Source organism: Pan troglodytes, chromosome 8 (assembly GCF_028858775.2).
Source record: "Pan troglodytes isolate AG18354 chromosome 8, NHGRI_mPanTro3-v2.0_pri, whole genome shotgun sequence".
NCBI lineage: Eukaryota > Metazoa > Chordata > Mammalia > Primates > Hominidae > Pan > Pan troglodytes.
The window spans coordinates 36,320,869-36,342,106 of NC_072406.2; the positions used below are offsets into that span (position 1 = coordinate 36,320,869).

Sequence of the window (21,238 nt, forward strand, 5' to 3'; positions counted from 1 at the left end):
CTTATTAAAATAAACACAAGAATTTAGCAAGATTTTTGGTTACAAAATCAATATATATAAAACTGCTACAGATAATGCTCATTTTCCCTCCTTCCCTCTTTTTCTTTCTTCCTTCCGTCTTCTTCCATTAAATATTAATTAGGCCAGCACAGTGGCTCATGGTTGTAATCTTAGCACTCTGGGATGCTAAGGCAGGAGGATTACTTGAGGACAGGAGTTCAAGACCAGCCTGGATAACACAGCAAGATCCCATGTCATTCATATATATATATATTTAAATTAACTGGGTGTGCTGGTACATGCCTGTAGTCCCAGCTACTCAGGAGGCTGAGGCCAGAGGATCACTTGAGTCCAGAAGTTTAAGGCTACAGTGAGCTATGAGCACACCCTACATTCCAGCCTGGGAGACAGTGAGACCCCTGTCTCTAAAAAAAAAAAAAAAAAAAAAAAGACCCAAAAATAAAAAGCAAAAGAAAAAAAAAAAAACAAATTCAATGAGTCGGGCATTAGTAGAAGCACAGCAGGGATGGCCTATCTCTCCTCTGTAAGACCTGTGACCTCACATAAAAAGAGTCTACATGGCTGGCAGCTGGAGTCATCTGGACACTTCTCCACTCATATTTTTGACTCCTGGGCTGGGGTGACTCAAAGGCTGGGCTCAGATGAGCCTGGAGACCCAGTAGTACCTACATGTAGATCTTCCATCTGGCATGGGCTTTTGTCAGCATGGTAGCTCAATTCAGGGAGGGACAATGTAGAGGGGAAACATTCAGAGTGAATAAGGATGAACTTGCAAGACTTCTTTTGACGTTAACTTAAAAGTCACGCAGCTTCACTTCCTCCACATTCTGTGTTTATCAGCAAGTCACTAAGGGCGGCCCTGATTCAAGGGAGGGGAATCAGATTCCACCTCTTGATGGGAGAGAAACATTGCACAAGAGCAGGTAAGTGGGAGACAGTGTCACAGATGCCTTTGGAAACACAGTTTGGCACAGAGTCACAGAGATCGTTAGCAGAGCAATCTGTCCTGGGATGTTTTCAGCTGCAAGTAACTGAAAAGCCAACTAACAGTGGCTTAGACACTGAGGGGTTGTTATCTCATGAATAAGAGGCCAGAGGCAGGGCAAGTCCAGGGTTACTTTCATGGCTCCATGACATTACCAAGGACCCCTCTGCTTCTTATCTTTCCACTTTGCTACCTTCAGCACATCCAGAGTATCTCAATGTTTGGTTTCACAGTGGCTGCAGCAAATCCAAACATCAGAAGGAGACATAAAATGTCAAGCAAAGAAAAAGAAAGGGTCTTCCATGAGAACCCTTTTTTTTCTTTCCAATTTTTGTTTTAGGTTCAGAGGGTACACGTACAGGTTTATTACATGGGTAAATTGCACGTCACAGGGTTTGGTGTACAGATTATTTCATCATGCAGGTAATAAGCATAGTACTCAATAGGTAGTTTTTTGATCTTCACCCTCCTCCCACCCTCCACCCTCAAGTAGGCCCCCGTGTCTATTGTTCCCTTCTTTGTGTCCATATGTTCTCAATGTTTAGCTCCCACTTATAAGTAAGAACATGCAGTATTTGGTTTTCTGTTCCAATATTAATTTGTTTAGAATAGTGGCCTCCAGCTCCATCCATGTTGCTGCAAAGGATGTGATTTTATTATTTTTTATGGCTGTGTAATATTCCATGGTGTATATGTACCACATTTTTTTTTTATCCAGTCCACCGTTGATGGGCATCTAGGTTAATTTCATGTCTTTGCTATTGTGAGCAGTGCTGCAATGAACACACACATGCAGGTGTCTTTATGGTAGAATGATTTATCTTTCTTTGGATATATAACCAGCAAAGGGATTGCTTGGTCAAATGGTAGTTCTGTTTCAATTTCTTTGAGAAATCTTCAGACTGCTTTCCACAGTGGCTGAACTAATTTACATTCCCATCAGCAGTGTATAAGCAAGTGTTCCCTTTTCTCTGCAACCTCACCAGCATCTGTTATTTTTTTGACTTTTTAATAATAACCATTCTGACCAGTGTGAAGTGATATCTTCAGGAGTCCCTTTTACTGAGAAAGAACAACCTCCTCCAAAATCTCACAGCCAACTCACCTTCAGGTCTCATTGGTTAGGGACCTGACTTTGCCTATGTCTGTGCTATAGCTGAAAAGGGAGCTGGAAGAGGAAGAATCTAGCACCTTGGCTTCTATAGTTGGAAGTGCCCCTGTCAGTAAAAAGCAGTGGGGAGAATGTGCAGTGGAGAGAATGACATTTGAGTAGGCGTCACCACTGTCTGCCACAGGTACAGGTGACCATTCATGCATTTAGCAATCAGTAGCTGGTTGTTAATTACGTACCAGTCACAGCGCTAAAGGCAGAACCACAGCAGAGAGTAACACACAGGAGATCCTTAAGGTTGACAGTCTGGCATGGAACAGAGATACTTCACAAGCAATTACATAATTAAATACAGATGTGTTGAGTGCTATGATAAAAAAAACTTGTAAACAGTGCCCAAAAAGAAGTATGCAAAAAATTTATTTATGGAAGTATACTGAAATGCAAAGTGAGAATATAGTTATAAATGCTAAACAAAGCACAGAGTCTTTGCTGAGTCTAAGAAAACCACTAAAGGCAGGAATTTTCCCATTGTGAAGGAAAATGAAGCATGTGTCTGGCAGATAGAAATGTCCCTGTCATTAGAAAAGTTAATCCACCAAGGGTCAGAGACCATTCACTGGAATTTACTACAGATTCTCTGAACTCTCTCTTAGGACCATCTGACCTTAGTCTATTCAGCTATGGCCTCACCAAATAAACTTTGGATTACTTTGGTACATGCCCAGGTGTCCTGAATACCAGATTAGAATTTTCCAGTTTCTGGAAAGCATTATAATGTGAGCATAAACAGTCCTAGGCCTGATCCCTCTAAGGTGACCTGAAAATCGAGGAAACAGGCCTTCAGAGCTGGAAACACAGACTGGGAAGCCAAGGTGATCCCACTCCTTGCACACAGCAGCTGAAGCTAGCCTTGCCCACAACTACAGCACCAGAAACAGAAACTCACCTGGTACATTCCTTTGATAACAGCTATGGCATCAGCTAACTGCTGATTGAAGGATTTTCTCATCTTATCCTCATTCTGCAAACAAAAATAAATGCAATAAGCACCATAATGAATTTCCAAATATGACCCACACCTACTAGGGAGGGACTCATAGTAAAAAAAACATCATCTGAATCATCACAATCTATTGAAAACTTCAGTTCATAATCATTTCTCCCACCCTGCAGCCATTATGACACATTTTATTTTTACTTACACTCAACCAAAAGCAATAGAGAGATCATATAGATAAAATATATACAGATAATTTGAACACTTCATTTCATTTTTCACTTGAGTAAAGTCTTTCAGTGCCTTCCTAGAATTGCTTTTAAAAGTAGTAAAGTCTATTTGTGATGCCTATCTTCTTCTAGTCCTTGTACTTTTTGAATGGAATATGCTCATGAAAAGAAATCTATAGAGCTAGTCTGCAAACTAGAGTTATTTTCCGATTAATCAAACGATTTGATTAGATCTGTTTAGATTAACAATAGAAGAGAGTGCATTAAAAATAATACCCATGATTCTCATATCAATTCTGATTTCAGCATGGAGTATAAACAACAAATAGGCTTTATACTTTTCTAAAAAAAATTTGTTTTTTAATTTATTTTGTAGAGATGGGGTATTGCTTTGTTGCCCAGGCTGATCTCGAACTCCTGGGCTCAGACTATCCTCCTGTTTCAACCTCTCAAAGTGCTGGGATTATAGGCCTGAGCCATCGCCTCCCAGCCTCAAATAGGCTTTAGAGTCAGATGGTATTGAATTTAAATATCATTGCTCCCTTTAACTATCTGTCTGACCTTAAGCAAGTTACTTAACCTTGGCAAGCTGTTTCTTGATCTGTAAATCACGGACAGTAGGATTTCCATTTTAACATTTTGAGAGATTTAAAGAGTAAATATATTTTAAGGGCTTAGCATGGTACTTAACATGGTGTGGTCAGCAAAAGATGGTTTTTGTTTGCTTGTTTTTATGGCACAGAAATAATAGTAATGTCCGTTTGTTTTGTTTTTTGGTTTTCTGAGACGGGGGTCTCGACTTGTCACCCAGGCTAGAGTGCAGTGGTGTGATCATAGCTCACTGAAGCCTTGAACTCCTGGGCTCAAGTGATTCCCCTGTCTCAGACTCCTAAGTAGCTGGGGACTACAGGCCTGCAACACCACATCTGGCTCATGCTTTTATTCTTCGTAAAGACAGGGTCTCACGATGTTGCCCAAGCTGGTCTTGAACTCCCAGCTTCAAGCCAGCATCCCACCCTGGCTTCCCAAAGTGGTAGAATTAGAGGCATGTGTGCTTGGCCTCTCCTGTTTTTTAACTGGTGACCTTGAACAACTTAATTAGCCTTTCTGTGCCTCAGTTTTCTCATCTGTAAAAGAGGGAAAATAATTGTGCCTACTTCATAAGGTAAATGTGAGAATTAAATCAGTTCATATGCTAAGTACTTACACAAGTCCCTGACACATAGTGAAGCTCTGTGTATTAATTACCACGAGACACAACTAATGTGACACTGCCCTCACAAGTTACTAAATTCTAAACTGCACTGCATACACATCTAAGCACAGTATCAATCCACATAAAACAAAAGAAATAAGAGAACATTTACCTGTTGATAATGCTTTTCAATTTCTAGGATCCTGTCATGCAGAATGGTGAAGAGACTCAAAGATTCCTCTTTCAGTCGGTCCTCAAACTTCAACTGAAGCAATTGTTTGAGGAACCCAAAATCTACCTGGAGGGATTTCATCATCTAAAAATGGAAAATATTATCCTTAGCAAAGTAACACAGGAACAGAAAACCAAATACTGCATGTTGTCACTTGCTAAGTGGGAGCAAAATGATGAGAACTCATGTGCACAAAGAGGGGAGCAACACACACTGGGGCCTACTTACGGTCGTGAGCGGGAGGAGGGAGAGGATCAGGGAAAATAACTAGTGGGAAGTAGCATTAGTATCTGGGTGATGAAATCATCTGTACAACAAACTCCTGTGACATGAGTTTACCTATGTAACAAACCTGCATATGTACCCCTGAACCTAAAAGTTAAAATATATATACATATACACACATTAAATTAAAATGGAAAAAATGTACATTATGATAGAGAGTAAAGGTCCTCTGTGTAAAAATTCCAATTCATTCTCTGGTTCTGGACATATAAGCTGGGTTCCTGGTCAGAGGTCTGTCCTGATTTTTAAGATGATTGTATGCATTGTGGAATTCCAGTAATTCCATCCTAGATGGCCAGGCTTTCAAAGTGACAATTAATTTGCCAAACTAAGATATGATGATGGACTAAAAGACAAGAGTTTCCTAGCAGTTTCTTCCCACACAGAAGAAAATATCTGTGTTAATATTGGCCTTGTCATACCTCAAAAGGTATAGTTCTCAAGATGTGGATTTCAGATCAGAAAAGAGAGGCAAGAATCATCATTTGCTGAGAATCTACTAGCACAAGCATTTAAATATGTAACCAGCATGTTGATTAAGAACCATTTGTAATAATCAAAACACAATGTATTTTTATCTGCCCCCATCTATTTAAAATGTATTCACTAGGGCTCCCACCTGTAATCCCAAAACTTTGGGAGGGTAAGGTGGGTGAAACTCAGGTGAGCCCAGGAGTTTGAAACCAGCCTGGGCAATAGAGTGAGACTCCAGCTCTTCAAAAACTTAAAAGAAGAAAAAAAGAGAGATCTAAAAAAAATATATATTCTCTATGTAATCTTCCCCTGCTCTGAATGGAAACGACAAAATCCCATGACTTCTCTATTCATTCATGGGAACATAGTCCTACATGGCTACAAATACAGCCTCAGAGTAGCATTTAGAATATAACTACCAGGTGAGGTGGCTCATGCCTGTAATCCCAACACTTTGGGAGGCTGAGGTGGACAGATCACCTGAAGTCAGGAGTTTGAGACCAACCTGGTTGACATGGTGAAACCCTGTCTCTAATAAAAATACAAAAAATTAGCCAAGTGTGGCAGTGCGCCCCTGTAATCCCAGCCACTTGGGAGCTTGAACCCGGGAGATGGAGGTTGCAGTGAGCCAAGATCGCACCACTGCACTCCAGCCTGGGCAGCAGAGCAAGACTCCGTCTAAATAAATATATATATATACACACATATGAGTTAAAATGCTTCCAACTTCATTCATAAGGTTTTTCCCTTTACTCCAAGCTGAGAGTAATGAAAAAGAGTGATTCACCCTTGAGCTCTCTCTGCTCACCTCCTCACCAGCACCCGAGTGGCTGTATCTCCACAAGCAACAAGGCAGCAGTGATAGAGGGGCAAGGATGTTCCTATCTGGTGGGGTGGCTTCACCATGGTGCTACAGGACAGGAGAACTAACTCCTCTTCTTCCCTTGGGCACTGATGTAGATTCTCTAGAGATTCTGATTGCTGGGACCCTCTCTTTTGTAGCTATATCTTGACCTAAGCAGATGCTTCTCTACTCTGAGCGGTCACTTGCTACTCCTTCCTCAGGTTCTATGAATCTGGAGTTCACCTCTTTCTTCTCCCTGCTGTTAGGGGTCCTTTGTTCTTCCAGATAACTCTCCTGGACAGGACCCAAAATGACCCTACACTGGTTTCACCTCTCTCTCTCTCAAGGCCACATATGGTTTACGGGAAACAATTACACATCCTTTACCCCAATAACTCTGGAAGTGCAGACTGATCCCAATCAAGCCATTCTATCTTCTCATCACAGCCCCCTTTGGCTTCCTCAAGCATGAGTCAAGCACCAGTCCTTTGTGTCTTCTAATAGCAGCAAATGCATTCAAGCTCCATTGAAGCCTGCCTTCCTAGCTTTGAGTTGAGGAGGATTGCTTCTGCTGCCCTTCTCCCATAAGAACCATGGCAATAGTTCTTTCTAGAGTCCGCTTCGGCAGTTTTTTCTCTTCATTCCCTGACCTTCTTTATTGTCCTTGATCTGATTCAAAAGCTGAGAGACATTTGTTTAATGTGAAACATTCCCCTTGCAAAATCTGCAAATGGTTTCTAACTCACAGTTAGTTTGGAACTTGATGCCTGGTGTACTGGCATCCTGGGAAGAATTTCATTTTAGTATCCTCATACTATATAGGAGGTTTTATTTTACAGGTGAGAATATCAAGACTTTGAGAGGTTAAGTGACAGTGTTTGGGTGGGGTCCCAGGTGAAAAAAAAATCAGAAAGGGGAACTCTAAAATCACTGTAAAAACTTTGAACAAGCCAGGCATGATGGCTTATGCCTGTAATCCCAGCACTTTGGGAGGCCAAGGAGGAAGGATCACTTGAGGCCAGCAGTTTAAGACCAGCCTAAGCAACATAGTGAGACCTCATCTCTACAAAAAATTTAAAAATTAGCCAGGCGTGGTGGTGTGTAGCCTGTAGTCTCAGCTACTTGGGAGGCTGAGATGGGATGATCACTTGAGCCTAGGAGTTTGGGGCTGCAGTGAGCTATGACTGTGCTACTGCACTCCACCCTGGGCAACAGAGGGAGACTCTGTCTCATAAACAAAAAAGCAAAAAGCAAAAATGAAACCTACCTCTGAACAAACCTCTGGCTCATCCCTGAGAGATACACACATGGGGCAGACTGCAAATAGCCCAGCTAGAGATAATATAACAAAACCAAGATTTGGGCTGCTAAAAAAAAAAAAAAAGATATAATTTTGTTTTAATCCAAACAAGTTAATTGTGTGCAAAAAAAAAAAAAAAAAACAAAAAACAAAAAAACAAAACCAATAACAACAACAACAAAAAAACTTCAGCATTCTTTAGGGGACTATATCAGAACCCAGAAGATAACATCCACACTGTCCACAATATAATCCAAATTACTTGGATTATATATAAAAAAAAAAAAACAGGAAAATGTGATTCAGTCTCAAGACAAAAGATGATTGAAACCAATTCCAATATTACCAAAATGTCAGAATTGCCAAAGATCTTAAAGCAGTTATTATAACTATGCATGATGAAGCAAAGAAAAATATGGTGTAATAAATGAAAAAAGGAAATATCAACAAACAGAAAATTTTGATAAAGAAAACAAATTCCCAGATTGAAAAATACAATATCCAAAATTTGAACTTCACTGAAAGTACTTAACAGAAGAACAAAGATGGCAGAAAAAACTGTGAACTTGAAGATGTATCAATAAAAAATAGAAAGAAGAAAGATTTTTAAAATTTTACAAAATGGACAGAGTTTAGGGGCTTGTGAGTTAATAATGAGAAGTCTAACATACAAGTAATTGGAGAGGATAGAAAAAGTGGGGTGGAACAAATATTTGAAGATATATTTAGTGGCTCCAAATCTCCCAAATTTGGTGAAACATGCAGATTGTAAATGCTTAATTTATTTATCCAAGCAGGATAAATGCATCAAAACCACACTTAGGTACATAATAATAAAGCTGTTGAAAACCAAAGATTAAAAGAAAATGTTGAAAGCAGACAGAAAAGAAACAGCTACATACAGGGGAATAACATTTGGAATGACTAATAATGGTTATTTTCTTAGACACTATTAAAGCCTACAGAGCAATTGTAAAGTGAGAAAACAAAACAAAACACAACTTGTCAACCCGGAATTCTATATTCAATGTAAAAACATTTTAAATAAAACAGAAATTCTTTGCCTACAGTAGGAGAATAGCTAAATAAAGTTTTTTAGGCTAAAGAGAAATAATTTGGGCTGGAAAGCTAGATGTTCAGGAAATAATAAAGAGCAAAGGAAATTGTAAATATCTAGGTACATATAAAATACTAGCTTTCCTCTTATTAGCTTAAAATTTACAGCACTGTTTAAAGCAAACATCATGAGTTTGTAATGTATGTATAATAGATGCAATACATATGATACTCAGCATAAAAGACGGGAGGGTGGTAAACAGTTACAAGGTTATTGCGTTTTACATGAAGTTGTGCAATATTAATGCTAAGTACACTATAATCCTTGCTGAACAAAGGGTCAAAAGATCTTTAGAAATAATGAAAATTAAGCGCAGAAAGAAGTACTGAGATATGGGAAAGAACGATGAGCAAAGAAATTGGTAAATTTGAGTAAATCTAAACAAGCATTAATTGCATAAAACAATATGAAGAGTTAACTGCAAAAATATTAGGAGAAAACAACTGAAATACTTGATAATAATAATAAAAAAGACAGAAGGACACAATTAGAGATAAAGGTTCTACATTTCTTGTACTGTACGGTAGAAATTACAAATTCTAGTCAACTGTTGAATGTTCAAATTTGAGATTAATCATTAAAAGAATAAAGATAAAATAGTTAATTATTAGTAGAGGAGAGAATAGAAACTAAAGAAAAGTTAATACAATCATTGGAGAGTAGGGAAGGAGAAAAAAGGTATAGAAAAATAAGATAAAGAGAAATTTAAAAAGAAATTGGCAGAAAATACAAACTTATCAGTAGTCAAAATTAATACTAATAGAATAAATTAGCTATTAAAAGAAATTATTAGATTGGATTTTTCAAAACTATATACAATTTATAAGAGATATATCTAAGACACAACACAGAAATAATGTCAGTGTAGAAATCAGAACGATTTACCAGGTAAATACTAGCCCAAAGAATGTTGATACAGATAAATTAACATTGAACAAAATGGACAATATGGCCAAAGCCTTCATATAGAAAAAATACATAAATCCAATAATTAATAAATACAGATTTTTAAAAATTTCCTGGCCAGGCACGTTGGCTCACACCTGTAATCCCAGCACTTTGTGGGTCTGAGGTGGGCAGATCACGAGGTCAGGAGTTTGAGACCAGCCTGGCCAACATGGTGAAACCCCATCTCTACTAAAAATACAAAAATTATCCGGGCGTGGTGGCATGCGCCTGTAATCCCAGCTACTCAGGAGGCTGAGGCAGGAGAATCGCTTGAACCTGGGAGGTGGAGGTTGCAGTGAGAAGAGATTGCACCACTGCACTCCAGCCTGGGTGACAGGGCAAGACTCCATCTCGGGGGAGAAAAAAAAAAAAAATTCCTGCATCTATGCCACAATGACAAAGACTGACCTCACACAAAGCCTCAACACAAATTGCAACAAACAGCAGATAATTTGTTGCACAAGGACTGCGTTCTCCAACAAGAAAGCACTGAAGTTAAAAATCAGCAATATAAAAATATTCTAAAAAGCATCTTTGAAAATTTAATAACTTTCTTATTATACAGTTGAAATGAACAAATGAAAAATTCGAGTATTTAAATTTAAATACTAATAAAAATACTATATTTCAAAGTTTGTAGGAGCTAAAAATGTAGTTAGTGGGAAATTTGTAGTTTTAACTGCCTATAAAAGAGAAGAAGAAAGCCTCAAAATCTATGATCTATAGGCATTGGTAGCTGTCAGCCCAATATCCGGCATCATGGTTCTTCTTTACTGATGGAACCATGACATTGTCTGGGGCAGCAATGTGCGCAGCTAAAATACTTCTCTATAGCTCCTTGTAGTTCAAGTGGTCATGTGATACAGTTACGGCCAAAGAAACATATGGCAAGGCTTTCTATGGAAAGTTTTTGCTTTCCTAAGATACCTATTACCACTCCTCCCTACTTCTCCCATATTCTCCTTCCATGGAAGCTGGAAGGGGAGCAGCCATCTTGCTACTGGATCAGAACTAGGGCAGCAAAAGTCAGGCACTAATGGTGGAGATGTGAGAAGATAAAATGAATCTACATCACACAAATCAGAGAGCTACTGCACTAACTCTGGATTCTCTAACTCTATACCTCTTGATATTTTATGAAGCCAATGCAGTTGTTTTTTCTAAACATGGAGCTATATGCTATCCTAATTGATACCCAGATCCAACTCAAGAGATTAAAAAAAAAAAAAAAAAGCCAGGCACAGTGGCTCACACCTGTAATCCTAACATTTTGAGAGGCTGAGGCAGGAGGATCGCTTAAGCTCGGAAGTTTGAGGCCAGCCTGGGCAACAGAGTGAAACCCCATCTCTACAAAAAATTGTAAAAATTAGCCAGGTGTGGTGGCGTGTGCCTGTAGTTCCAGCTACTCAAGTGGCTGAGGCAGGAGGATCACTTGAGCCCAGGAGGTCAAGGCTGCAGTGAGCCATGATTCTGCCACTACACTCCAGCCTGGGCAACAGAGTGGACCCTGTCTCATAAACGAACAAAAAAAAAAAAAAGAAAGAAAGAAAGAAAAGAAGAAAAGAAAGAAAGAGTAAACAGAAAGGAATAAGGAATAATAAATATAGGGAAATAAATTTATGAACTAGAAAATAAAGATACAATATAGAGGATTAATACATCCTAAAATTGAGTGTCTGAAATAAAAAATAATGAAATAGACAATTCTGCCAAGAGTCACTAAGAAAAAAGAGAGGAGATATGCAGACAATATCAGACAACATTAAACATTTAAAAAGGACTATAACTACAGATACAATACTTAAAAATAATAAAAGACAATAAATATTATACCAATAATTTGAAGATTTAACAAAAATAAATACTTTAATAGAAAAACATAACATCAAAAGTGACCCAGAATATTTAAGAAAACGGGAATACATACATAACAAAATAACAATAGCAATAAAAATAAGCACAGTTTTACATGCCAGTTCTAACAAACATTGAAGAAATAGATATTCCCAATCTTATGTGAAGTATTCCAGAGAATAGACTAGGGAACACTTCTCATTTTATGAGGATACTGTGATCTTGGTACCAAGATTGAACAACAATAGTGTAAGAAAAGAGTATTATAGAGTATAGCCTGGGTAACGTAGCAAGACCCTATCTCTACCAAAAATTTAAAAATTAGTTGGGCAAGGTGGTGCACTCTTGTAATCCCAGCTACTCAGGAGGCTGAGGTGGGAGGACTGCTTGATTCCAGGAGGTCAAGGTCACAGTGAGTTATGATTGTCACTGCACTCCAGCCTGGGCAACAGAACAAGAACTTGTCTCAAAAAAAAAAAGAAAAGAAAAGAAAAGAAAAAAATTATAGGGCAATCTCGCTTAAAACAGAGGAAAATAAATCCTCAATAAAATAATAGCAAATAATGCAGAAATGCAAAAGGAAATATTATGATCCAATTAGGTTTATTTCAGGAAGTCAAGGATGGTTTACTATTCAAAAACCAAATTTTACCACATCATCAGATAAAGGAGAAAAGCCATATGAGTGCATGATCATCTCAATAAGTCCATGAAAAGTATTCAAACCCAGTCATACATGATTTTTTTAAATGCCTCTTATTAATTAGAAATAGAAGAAGACATCCTTAATCTGATTTAACATTTGTATCAGATTTTGGTTCAGCTATAACAAAAAATCCAAATAGCCAGGTTTGGTGGCTCATGCCTGTATTCCCAACACTTTGGGAGGCCAAGGCAGGAGGATCACTCGAGGCCAGGGATTTGGGACCAGCTTGGGCAACATATTGAGACTCTGTCTCTACAAAAAAATAGAAAAAAATATTAGCCAGCTGTGGTGGCACACACCTGTAGTCCCAGCTACTCAGTAGGCTGAGGTGGGAGGATCACTCGAGCCCAGGAAGTCAAGGCTGTTGTCACCTATGATCCTGCCACTGCAATCCAGTCTACGTGACAGAGTGAGACCCTGTCTCAAAAAATAAAGCTCACGCCTGTAATCCCAGCACTTTGGGAGGCCAAGGCAGATGGATCACGAGGTCAGGAGATAGAGACCATCCTGCCTAACAAGGTGAAACCCTGTCTCTACTAAAAATATAAAAAATTAGCCGGGCGTGGTGGCCGGCGCCTGTAGTCCCAGCTACTCGGGAGGCTGAGGCAGGTGAATGGCGTGAACCTGAGAGGTGGAGGTTGCAGTGAGCTGAGATCGTGCCACTGCACTCCAGCCTGGGCGACAGAGCAAGACTCTGTCTCAAAAAAAAAAAAAAATCTAAATAACAGAAGCATAAATGAGAAATAAGTTAATTTCTCTCCCTAGAAATCTACCTTGGCAATCAATAGGTGAAATGATCTAAGATTCTTCCGTCTTATTACTCTGCTGTATATTGTTTCAACCTCACGGTCCAAACAGTAGGATCCATGCTCTAGCGGAAGAAGTAAGAAAAGGAAGGAAACTAGGAAAAAAAGAAGGAAAACCGGGAAGGGAAGGGGAGGGAAACTGGTAAGGGAGGGAAGGGGAAGGAAACCAGGAAGAAAGGGGAGGGGAGGGAAACCGGGAAAAGAGGGGAGGGGAGAGAAACAGGGAAGGGAGGGGAGGGGATAGGAGGGGAGGGGACTGGGACTGGAACCAGGACAGGAAGGGAGAAGAACCGAGACAGGAACCAGGAAGGGAAGGGAAGGGAACCGGGACGGGAACAGGGAAGGGAAGGGAAGGGAAGGGAAGGGAACCAGGACAGGAACCGGGACAGGAACCGGGAAGGAAAGGGAACTGGGATGGGAACCTGGAAGGGAAGAGAAGGAAACCAGGACGGGAACCGGGACAGGAACTAGGAAGGGAACCAGGATGGGAACTGGTGAGAGGTGAGGCCAGCTGGACTTCCTGGATCCAGTGGGGACTTGGGGAGCTTTCCTGTCTTACAAGAGGGTTGTAAAACGCACCAATTAGCGCTCTGTAAAATGCACAAATCAGCAGGATTCTAAAAGTAGCCAACTGCGGGGAGAACTGCAAAAAGGGCACTCTGATAGGACAGAAATGGAACATGGGCGGGGCCAATAAGGGAATAAAAGCTGGCCACCGCCCGCAGTGGCTACTCGCTCAGGTCCCCTTTCAGGCTGTGGAGGCTTTGTCCTTTGGCTCTTCACAATAAATCTTGCTACTGCTCACTCTTTGGGTCCGTGCCATCTTTAAGAGCTGTAACACTCACCAGAAAGTCTGCGGCTTCATTCTTGAAGTCAGGGAGACCACGAACGCAGCGGCAGGAACCAACTCCGGACACACCAAGAAGAAGGGGGAAGGGAAGGGAACCGGGGCAAGAACCGGGAAAGGAAGGAAAGGGAACCGGGAAAAAGAAGGGAACCGAGATGGGAAGGGAAAAGAACCGGAAAGGGAAGGGAAACCGGGAGAAGAAGGGGAGGGAGACCAGGAAGGGGAGGGAAATGGGGAAGGGAGGGGAGGGGACTGGGAATGGAACCAGGATGGGAACCAGTACAGGAGCTGGGAAGGGAAGGGAACGGGGAGGGGAACCAACTGGAAAGGAAACCGGGATGGGAACTGGGAAGGGAAGGGAAGCGGGATGGGAACTGGGAAGGGAAGGGAACCGGGACGGAACCGGAAAGGGAACTGCGAAGAGAAGGGAAGCGGGACGAGAACCGGGAAGGGAAACAAACCGTGACGGGAACTGGGACGGGAACAGGGAAGCGGACGGGAACCGGGAAGGGAAGGTGGAAGGGAAGGGGACTGGAAAAAAGGGAAGGGGAGGGAAATTGGGAAGGGAGGGAAAGCAAGGAGCGTACAGGAAGGGAGGCGAGGGGTGGAGAGACCTGGAGAGCAGGGGAGGGGAGGGTAGAGGAAAGGTAGGGAAACCTTGGGAAGGGAGGGGAGGGGACCGGAAAGGGAACCAGACGGGAACCTAGATAAGAACCGGGAACGGAGGGGATCGGGAAGGGATGTGAGCGGCGGATCGGGAAGGGAAGTGAACCGGGACGGGAACCGGGAAGGGAAGGGACGGGAACCGGGATGGAAACCGGAAAGGGAACGGGGAAGGGAAAGGGACGGGGGACGGGAACCGGGAAGGGATGGGAACCGATGGGAACCGGGATGGCAACCAGGAAGGGAAGGGACCGGGACGGGAAGGGAAGGAAACCGGGACGGCAACAGAGACAGGAACCGAGAAGGGAAAAGAACCGGGAAGGGAAGGGAACCGGGACAGGAACCGGGAAGGGAAGGGAAGAGAACAGGGAAGGGAGGGTAGGGGAGGGAAACCGGGAAGGAAGAGGAAGGGGAGGGGAGACCGGGACGGGAACTGGGACGGGAAGGGTAGGGAACCGGGCGGGAACCGGGACGGGAGGGGAAGGGAATGGGGACGAGAAACGGGACGGGAACCAGGACAGGAACCAGAACGGAAACAGGGAAGGGAAGGGAACAGGGACAGGAATCGGGAAGGGAACCGGGACAGGAACCGGAAAGGGAAGGGAACCAGGAAAGGAAGGGAAGGGAAGCGGGACGGGAGCCGGGAAGGGAAGAGAAGGCAACCGGGAAGAGTAAGGAGGAAAACCGGGACGGGAACCGGGAAGGGCAGGGAACCGGCACAGGAAGGAAAGGGAACCGGGAAGGGAGAGGAAGGGAACCGGGATGGGAACCGGGATGGGGAGGGGAGGGGAGGGTAACCTGGAGGGAAGGGGAACCGGGAGGGGAGGGGAGAAGGGAAGGGAAGAAGGGAAGGGGAAAGGAAAGGGAAAGGGAAGGGAAGAAGGGAAGGGGGAAGGGAAGGGGAATGGAAAGTAGCAGGAAGGGAAAAAGTGAAGGGAGAAGTGACAGAGGGCGCATGTGAACCGTGTCTCAAAGAAGGTTCCCCAGAGCTGCCACAGACCATTCCCATGTGAATCCTATTGACCAGAACGTGGTCATTTGGACACACTTAGTTACGAAAGAATAAAATCATAAAATGTTTCTGAAAGTATAAGAGAAGACAATAAATTGGCAAATATGTAGGAAAGAGACATCCTCAAAAGTTACTAGCGGGAGTGTAAATTGGTAAAATCTCTATGCAGGGCAATTTGGCAATCTCCTTCAAAATGACTAATGCATACATCCTCTGACTCAGAAATTCCACTTTTAAGAATTTACATCACAGATTTACTGGCATATGAGTATGTGCAGGATTATTCATCACAGTAAAATATTAGAAATGACCAAAATGTCCATCAATATGGAAAGCTAAATATATGATGCACATTTTGTGATGTTAATGTACTTGTGAAATAAATGAGGAAACTCTATGTGTCAATATAGAACGACTTCCAAGTGTAAAAACAAAATCAAGGTAGACAAGAGTATTTATCGTGGTATGCTACCTCATGTAACAGCTTTATTGATTAGGGTTTTTAATAATAACTCTTGATCTCCAACGTACATGCAATACTATGTTCCTTTACAATCAAAAAAGATCCAGGCCAGGCACAATGGCTCACACCTGTAATCTCAGTACTTTGGGAGGCTGAGGTGGGTGGATTGCTTGAACCCAGTAGTTCAATAGTAGCCTGAAAAACATGGCAAAATCCCATCTCTACAAAGCATACATAAAATTAGCTGGGCAATGTGGCATGCACTTGTAGTCCCAGCTACTTGTGAGGCTGAAGTGGGAGGATCACCTGAATCCTGGAGGTGGCGGCTACAGTGAGCTATGATCACACCTCTGCCTAGATGACAAAGTAAGACACTGTCTCAAAAAAAAAAAAAAATCAAAGAAAATATAACAAAATGTCAAAATTTGACAAAGCTGGATGGTGGGTTACACAGTTATTCATTATATATGCAAAGATGTTTGATAATTTTTTAAAGTGTCATAAATAGAAAATGTTCACAGATGTCAAAAGAATTTCCAACAGAGTAACAAAATACTTTATTAAACAAATTAACATATGTAAGTATGACATAAATATTAGTAGCTTATATTAATAATTTGTTAAAGCACAGCTATCATTCAGCTGTTTGTCAAAGATGCTAACATTTTAAAAATTTTAATTATTTCACTTTTGTCTATGAAAGAAACATGAAGGCAATTAACGCCAAAAATTATCTCAGAAGTTTCAGAACAAATTCAGATTTACCTGTGCTAACTTTTGCGTAGATGAACTCAATTCTTTTACTGACAGTATTTCACTGGAATCAGTTTGAGTGGCATGGTCTGTGCTGAAAAAGCCAATCTTTAAATCATCTGAAATGTTAAGTCTGAAAACAAAGGAAATGAAATGTGCTTTATGTCATAGATATTTTCTTAGAAATAGATGTTAGTGCGTCTTTTTTTGTGTAAATCATATCGTATTTTAAGTATTCTAAGAGGTTGGTGAGGTGAGGAAGCCTCTGAATTAGCTCTTGTGATCTGGAGCTAATGAAGATAATGAGATTATCAAATTCCCTGGACTGAGGCATATTGCTCTACGGTTACTCATCTGATTTCCACTTTTCTGAGATATGATCAATTTATATACCTGCTTTTAATATCTTCCATACTGTTATTGCCTGTGCTACTGCTGGAAATAATTCTAGATTATGCGTAGGCCTATTCAGCAGAAATCCTTTAAGACAGTGGTTTTCAAAGTATGGGCCGAGGACCCCTGGGGTTCTGGGATACTCTATTAGAAAATCTGTGAGATCAAATTAATTTTATAATAGTATTAAGATTTTATTTGTCTTTTTACTGTCATTCTCTCACAAATGTTCAGTGGAGTTTTCCAGAGGCTACAGATTATACAGAAGCAGCTATGAGAATTCAGCTCTCTTCCATTAAGCCAGGCATGGAAAAGCTTTGCAAAAATGTAAAACAGTGACACTCTTCTCATGAAAGTTTTTGTTTTAGAACAATACAGCTAGTTTTTCTTTAAAATATGCTATTTCCAGCTACTATAGAGGCTGAGGCAGGAGGATTGCTTGAGTCCAGGAGGTTGAGGCTGCAGTGAGCTATGAAAGCACCACCACACTCCAGCCTGGGCAACAGAAAGAGCACATGTTTCAGAAAAATAAAATAAAATAAATAAAACATGGTATTTCTATTAACACATACCTGATTTATCCTTATTTTAAGTGAATCAATATATTTTAATTTTCTTCTTTTAAATTTCCAATCTGGCAACTATCAATAGATAGGACCAACATAAACTAAATCTCTTTGAGGGTGCCAATAATTTTTTAAGACTACAGAGAGGTCTTGAAACCAAAAAGTTTGAGAATTGCTTCTTTAAGATGATCATACCACCTTCCTATATTTGATTTTCAAGCATTATTCCTGAAAAATGTGAATAGGCCAGGAACAAGTGTTTGTAAATTCCTTCTACAGATTTCTAAGGATAGGGATCTCAAACAGCATTAAGAAGGCAATTTTCTGGATGCACTCTGTCAATTTGATCAAACTTACCACAACTGTTTCTAAAATGTCAGCTAAAATAAGAGAACCACAAAAGCCCAAGTAGAATTATCAGACTTCTCAGTGTAGGTGCCAAAGGCAGAATGTCTGTGCTTCTATCCCACCTCTTCTGCTGACGAGAGCATACCCCCATGCGGGGCACCCCATGGCAACTCCCCTCTTCTTGCATGCTGGCCAAACCTCAGATTTGTCCCCCACAGAACTCAGATGAAGTTGACCATATCCACAGTGCCAAGTATAACTCTAAGCTGGGCTAAGCCCATCACAGTTATCCCACTCTGCTTGGCAGTGGATGTCCAGGGACGGGTGTAGAACCCAGGTCTGAAGAGGGAGACATTAGGAAGGGTCTGTTGGGGCCTAGTAAGAAAGGTTTTTAGACTCCTACAAAGGGGGCACCAGAGGAGAGGTTTCTTCTTTGTCTCTGGACATTGCCAAGGGTGGAAGTAATGCCAAGAACTGGCACAGTCACTAGGTGACCACAAGGGGGGCCAGCCAGGGCATAGATGATGAGCTTTCAAAAAAGATGGAAATAGGTTGGGCGCAGTGGCTCATGCCTATAATCTCAGCACTTCGGGAGGCCAAGGCAGGAGGAGCACTTGAGGTCAGAAGTCTGAGATCAGCCTGGCCAATATGGCGAAACCCCGTCTCGACTAAAAGTACAAAATTAGCTGGGTGTGGTGGCACGTGCCTGTAATCCCAGCTACTCGGGAGGCTGAGGGACAAGAATCGCTTGAACCTGGGAGGCAGAGGCTGCAGTGAGCCGAGATCGCACCACTGCACTCCAGCCTGGGTGACAGAGCAAGATTCTGTCTCAAAAAAAAAAAAAAGATGGAAATAAATTTGACTGATGACTTTGCTCAGCCATTGACTCAATTAGCTCTGAAACCTGTCATACCTCCAGTCTCCCTGTAATGTCATAGAGTAAGTGCAATTGTTGGCAGTTTCTGTCAACTGTAGCTGAAAGCATCCTGACTGATACTGTAGCTAAGTGACATTAGATAAATTACTAAACCTTTCTGTGCCTTAGTTTCCTCTTATGGAAAATAATAGTCCCCATTTCATAGACTTACTGTGAGAATTTAGTGTGTTAATACTTAGAAGTATTTTGAATGAACCTTCATACAACAGTAAGCCCTCAAGAAATGTTACTCATTATTAGTACTGCAGTGGTGGTGGTTTCTACTGTCACTCTGATGTTTTGAAATGTCATAGTTTTTTCATCATATTTGGAAAAAACTATTAAAGCAGAGCAATATCAACTAAAAAAGGCCATTTAACATGAAAACTCCTTGATATTCAAAATAAAGATCTTCAGTTAATCCCACAAAATTTTCAGCTTTCCATATACTAATTACAGTAAACAAGTAAATAAAAATATGCGATATATTCTGAGGTAGTGGTAAGCCTCATTTCTCATTACATACACTCCATGTAACTTACTCATGTGTCACATATCTGCTAGTTAAATGTTCCCCCAAATACATCTGTACCTTAACAGTACCCTCAGCCTAGGATTAAGTCTCCCCACAGTTGTACCTATCAAAATCATATGTAACCACTGTCTTTTCTACCTTCTTTTGTCTTCCATGCTCTTCCCTTCTCAGGGTGAAGGAATCAACATAGTGGTCAATGACATGGGGCCATAAAAAAAATTGGGAGTCATGCATAGAAGAACAGCAAGCCTGGTGGCTAAGAATGTGGGTCAGTTGGGGGAACAGGGGCAGCAGCACAGAGGTGGCAGACAGAGGAGAGGACCACAATAGTGGGAGACTGGATACATTGAATGAGTAAGTAAATGTTCTCAAAATGACAGAAGTCAAGTTTTTCAGTTCTAGGAAAGATATTTACAAACATAGGGAAAGAGTAGACTAGAAAGTTCTCTGAGACAATGGAAGGGAATGGGAAGAATTGGTATGAATGCATACTTTTATAAATATAGATAAATAGATATATAAATAGTTGTAGGTGTATATATGTGTGCACATATATATGTGAACATATATCATATATATGTGCATATATTTATACATATCTGTTTCTAGTTCTGTCCAATGAGAGGGCCTAGAAGAATGGCACTCCAGTAGTGATGAGCACATCTAACACTCAGATGTTGGTTTCTTTTCTTTCTTCTCCTTTTTGTTTCAGTATATTTTTTGAGACAGAGTCTTGCTTTGTCACCCAGGCTGGAGTGCAGTGGTGTGATCTCAGCTCACTGCAATCTCTGCCTCCTGGGTTCAAGTGATTCTCACGCCTCAGTCTCCGAAGTGGCTGGGATTACAGGTGTGGACCATCACACCTGACTAATTTTGTATTTTTAGTAGAGATGAAGTCTCCCCATGTTGGCCAGGCCGGTCTCAAACTCCTGGCCTCAGTGATCCACCTGCCTCGGCCTCCCAAAGTGCTGGGATTACAGGTGTGAGCCACCGCACCTGGCCCTAGATGTTGGTTTCTAAAAACCATCCTCCACTAAAAGCAATGAAGTCTCCTTGAAAAAATGGTTCATTCCAAGACTGGAATAAAAGTATATAAAATTATAGAAAGCAAAAGTATAAAATGAGCCTGGAACATTTTGTTTGCCATAAAGTGAAGAAATGCTCAAAAGATGATGGGAAAATGTAAAAATGATGAAGAAACTAGATGGAAGAAACAACCACTGGCCATATATGACAATTTAAGCATCAAAATAAATAATGAAAGCATCAGATTATAACCCATTGAATAAAATAGGAATCCATCAATCCATACTGATATGAATGAATGAATGAATGAATGAACAGATAAATGAGGATGGGAAGCTCTAATAAATATAGGAAAAAAGCAGAGAATTACCACATGGCAGTCATCATAAAAGTGACATTAAGATAGGAGTCATCAGGCTGGGTGCAGTGGCTCACACCTGTAATCTCAGCACTTTGGGAGGCTGAGGTGGGTGGGTCACTTGAGCTTAGGAGTTCGAGACCAGCCTGGCCAACATGGCGAGACCTTGTCTCTACAAAAAATGCAAAAATTAGCCAGGTGTGGTGGCAAACACCTGTAGTCCCAGGTACTTGGGAGGCTGAGGTGGGAA

The 21,238-nt window shown here is 41.1% G+C and overlaps 1 protein-coding gene across 6 annotated transcripts in view; it reads right to left on the bottom strand.

Annotated features, from left to right (window-relative positions):
- Positions 1 to 21,238, bottom strand: part of C10H10orf67 (chromosome 10 C10orf67 homolog) — a 150,464-nt gene that overhangs the window by 121,843 nt on the left and 7,383 nt on the right. For 4 of the 6 annotated variants that reach the window (XR_010146820.1, XM_009458059.5, XM_016962768.4 and 1 more), the window contains exons 2-4: positions 16,859 to 16,979; positions 4,715 to 4,858; positions 3,067 to 3,141 (exon numbers count right to left, since the gene is read on the bottom strand). Coding sequence is in view for 5 of the 6 variants with exons in the window: in XM_009458059.5 (XP_009456334.1) it covers positions 3,067 to 3,141; positions 4,715 to 4,858; positions 16,859 to 16,979 (340 nt within the window). In the remaining variant the exon portion in view is untranslated. Of the gene's footprint in view, positions 1 to 3,066; positions 3,142 to 4,714; positions 4,859 to 13,953; positions 15,292 to 16,858; positions 16,980 to 21,238 lie in introns of those variants that run through there. The other 2 variants (XM_054660822.2, XM_063781464.1) reach the window with 2 other exon arrangements.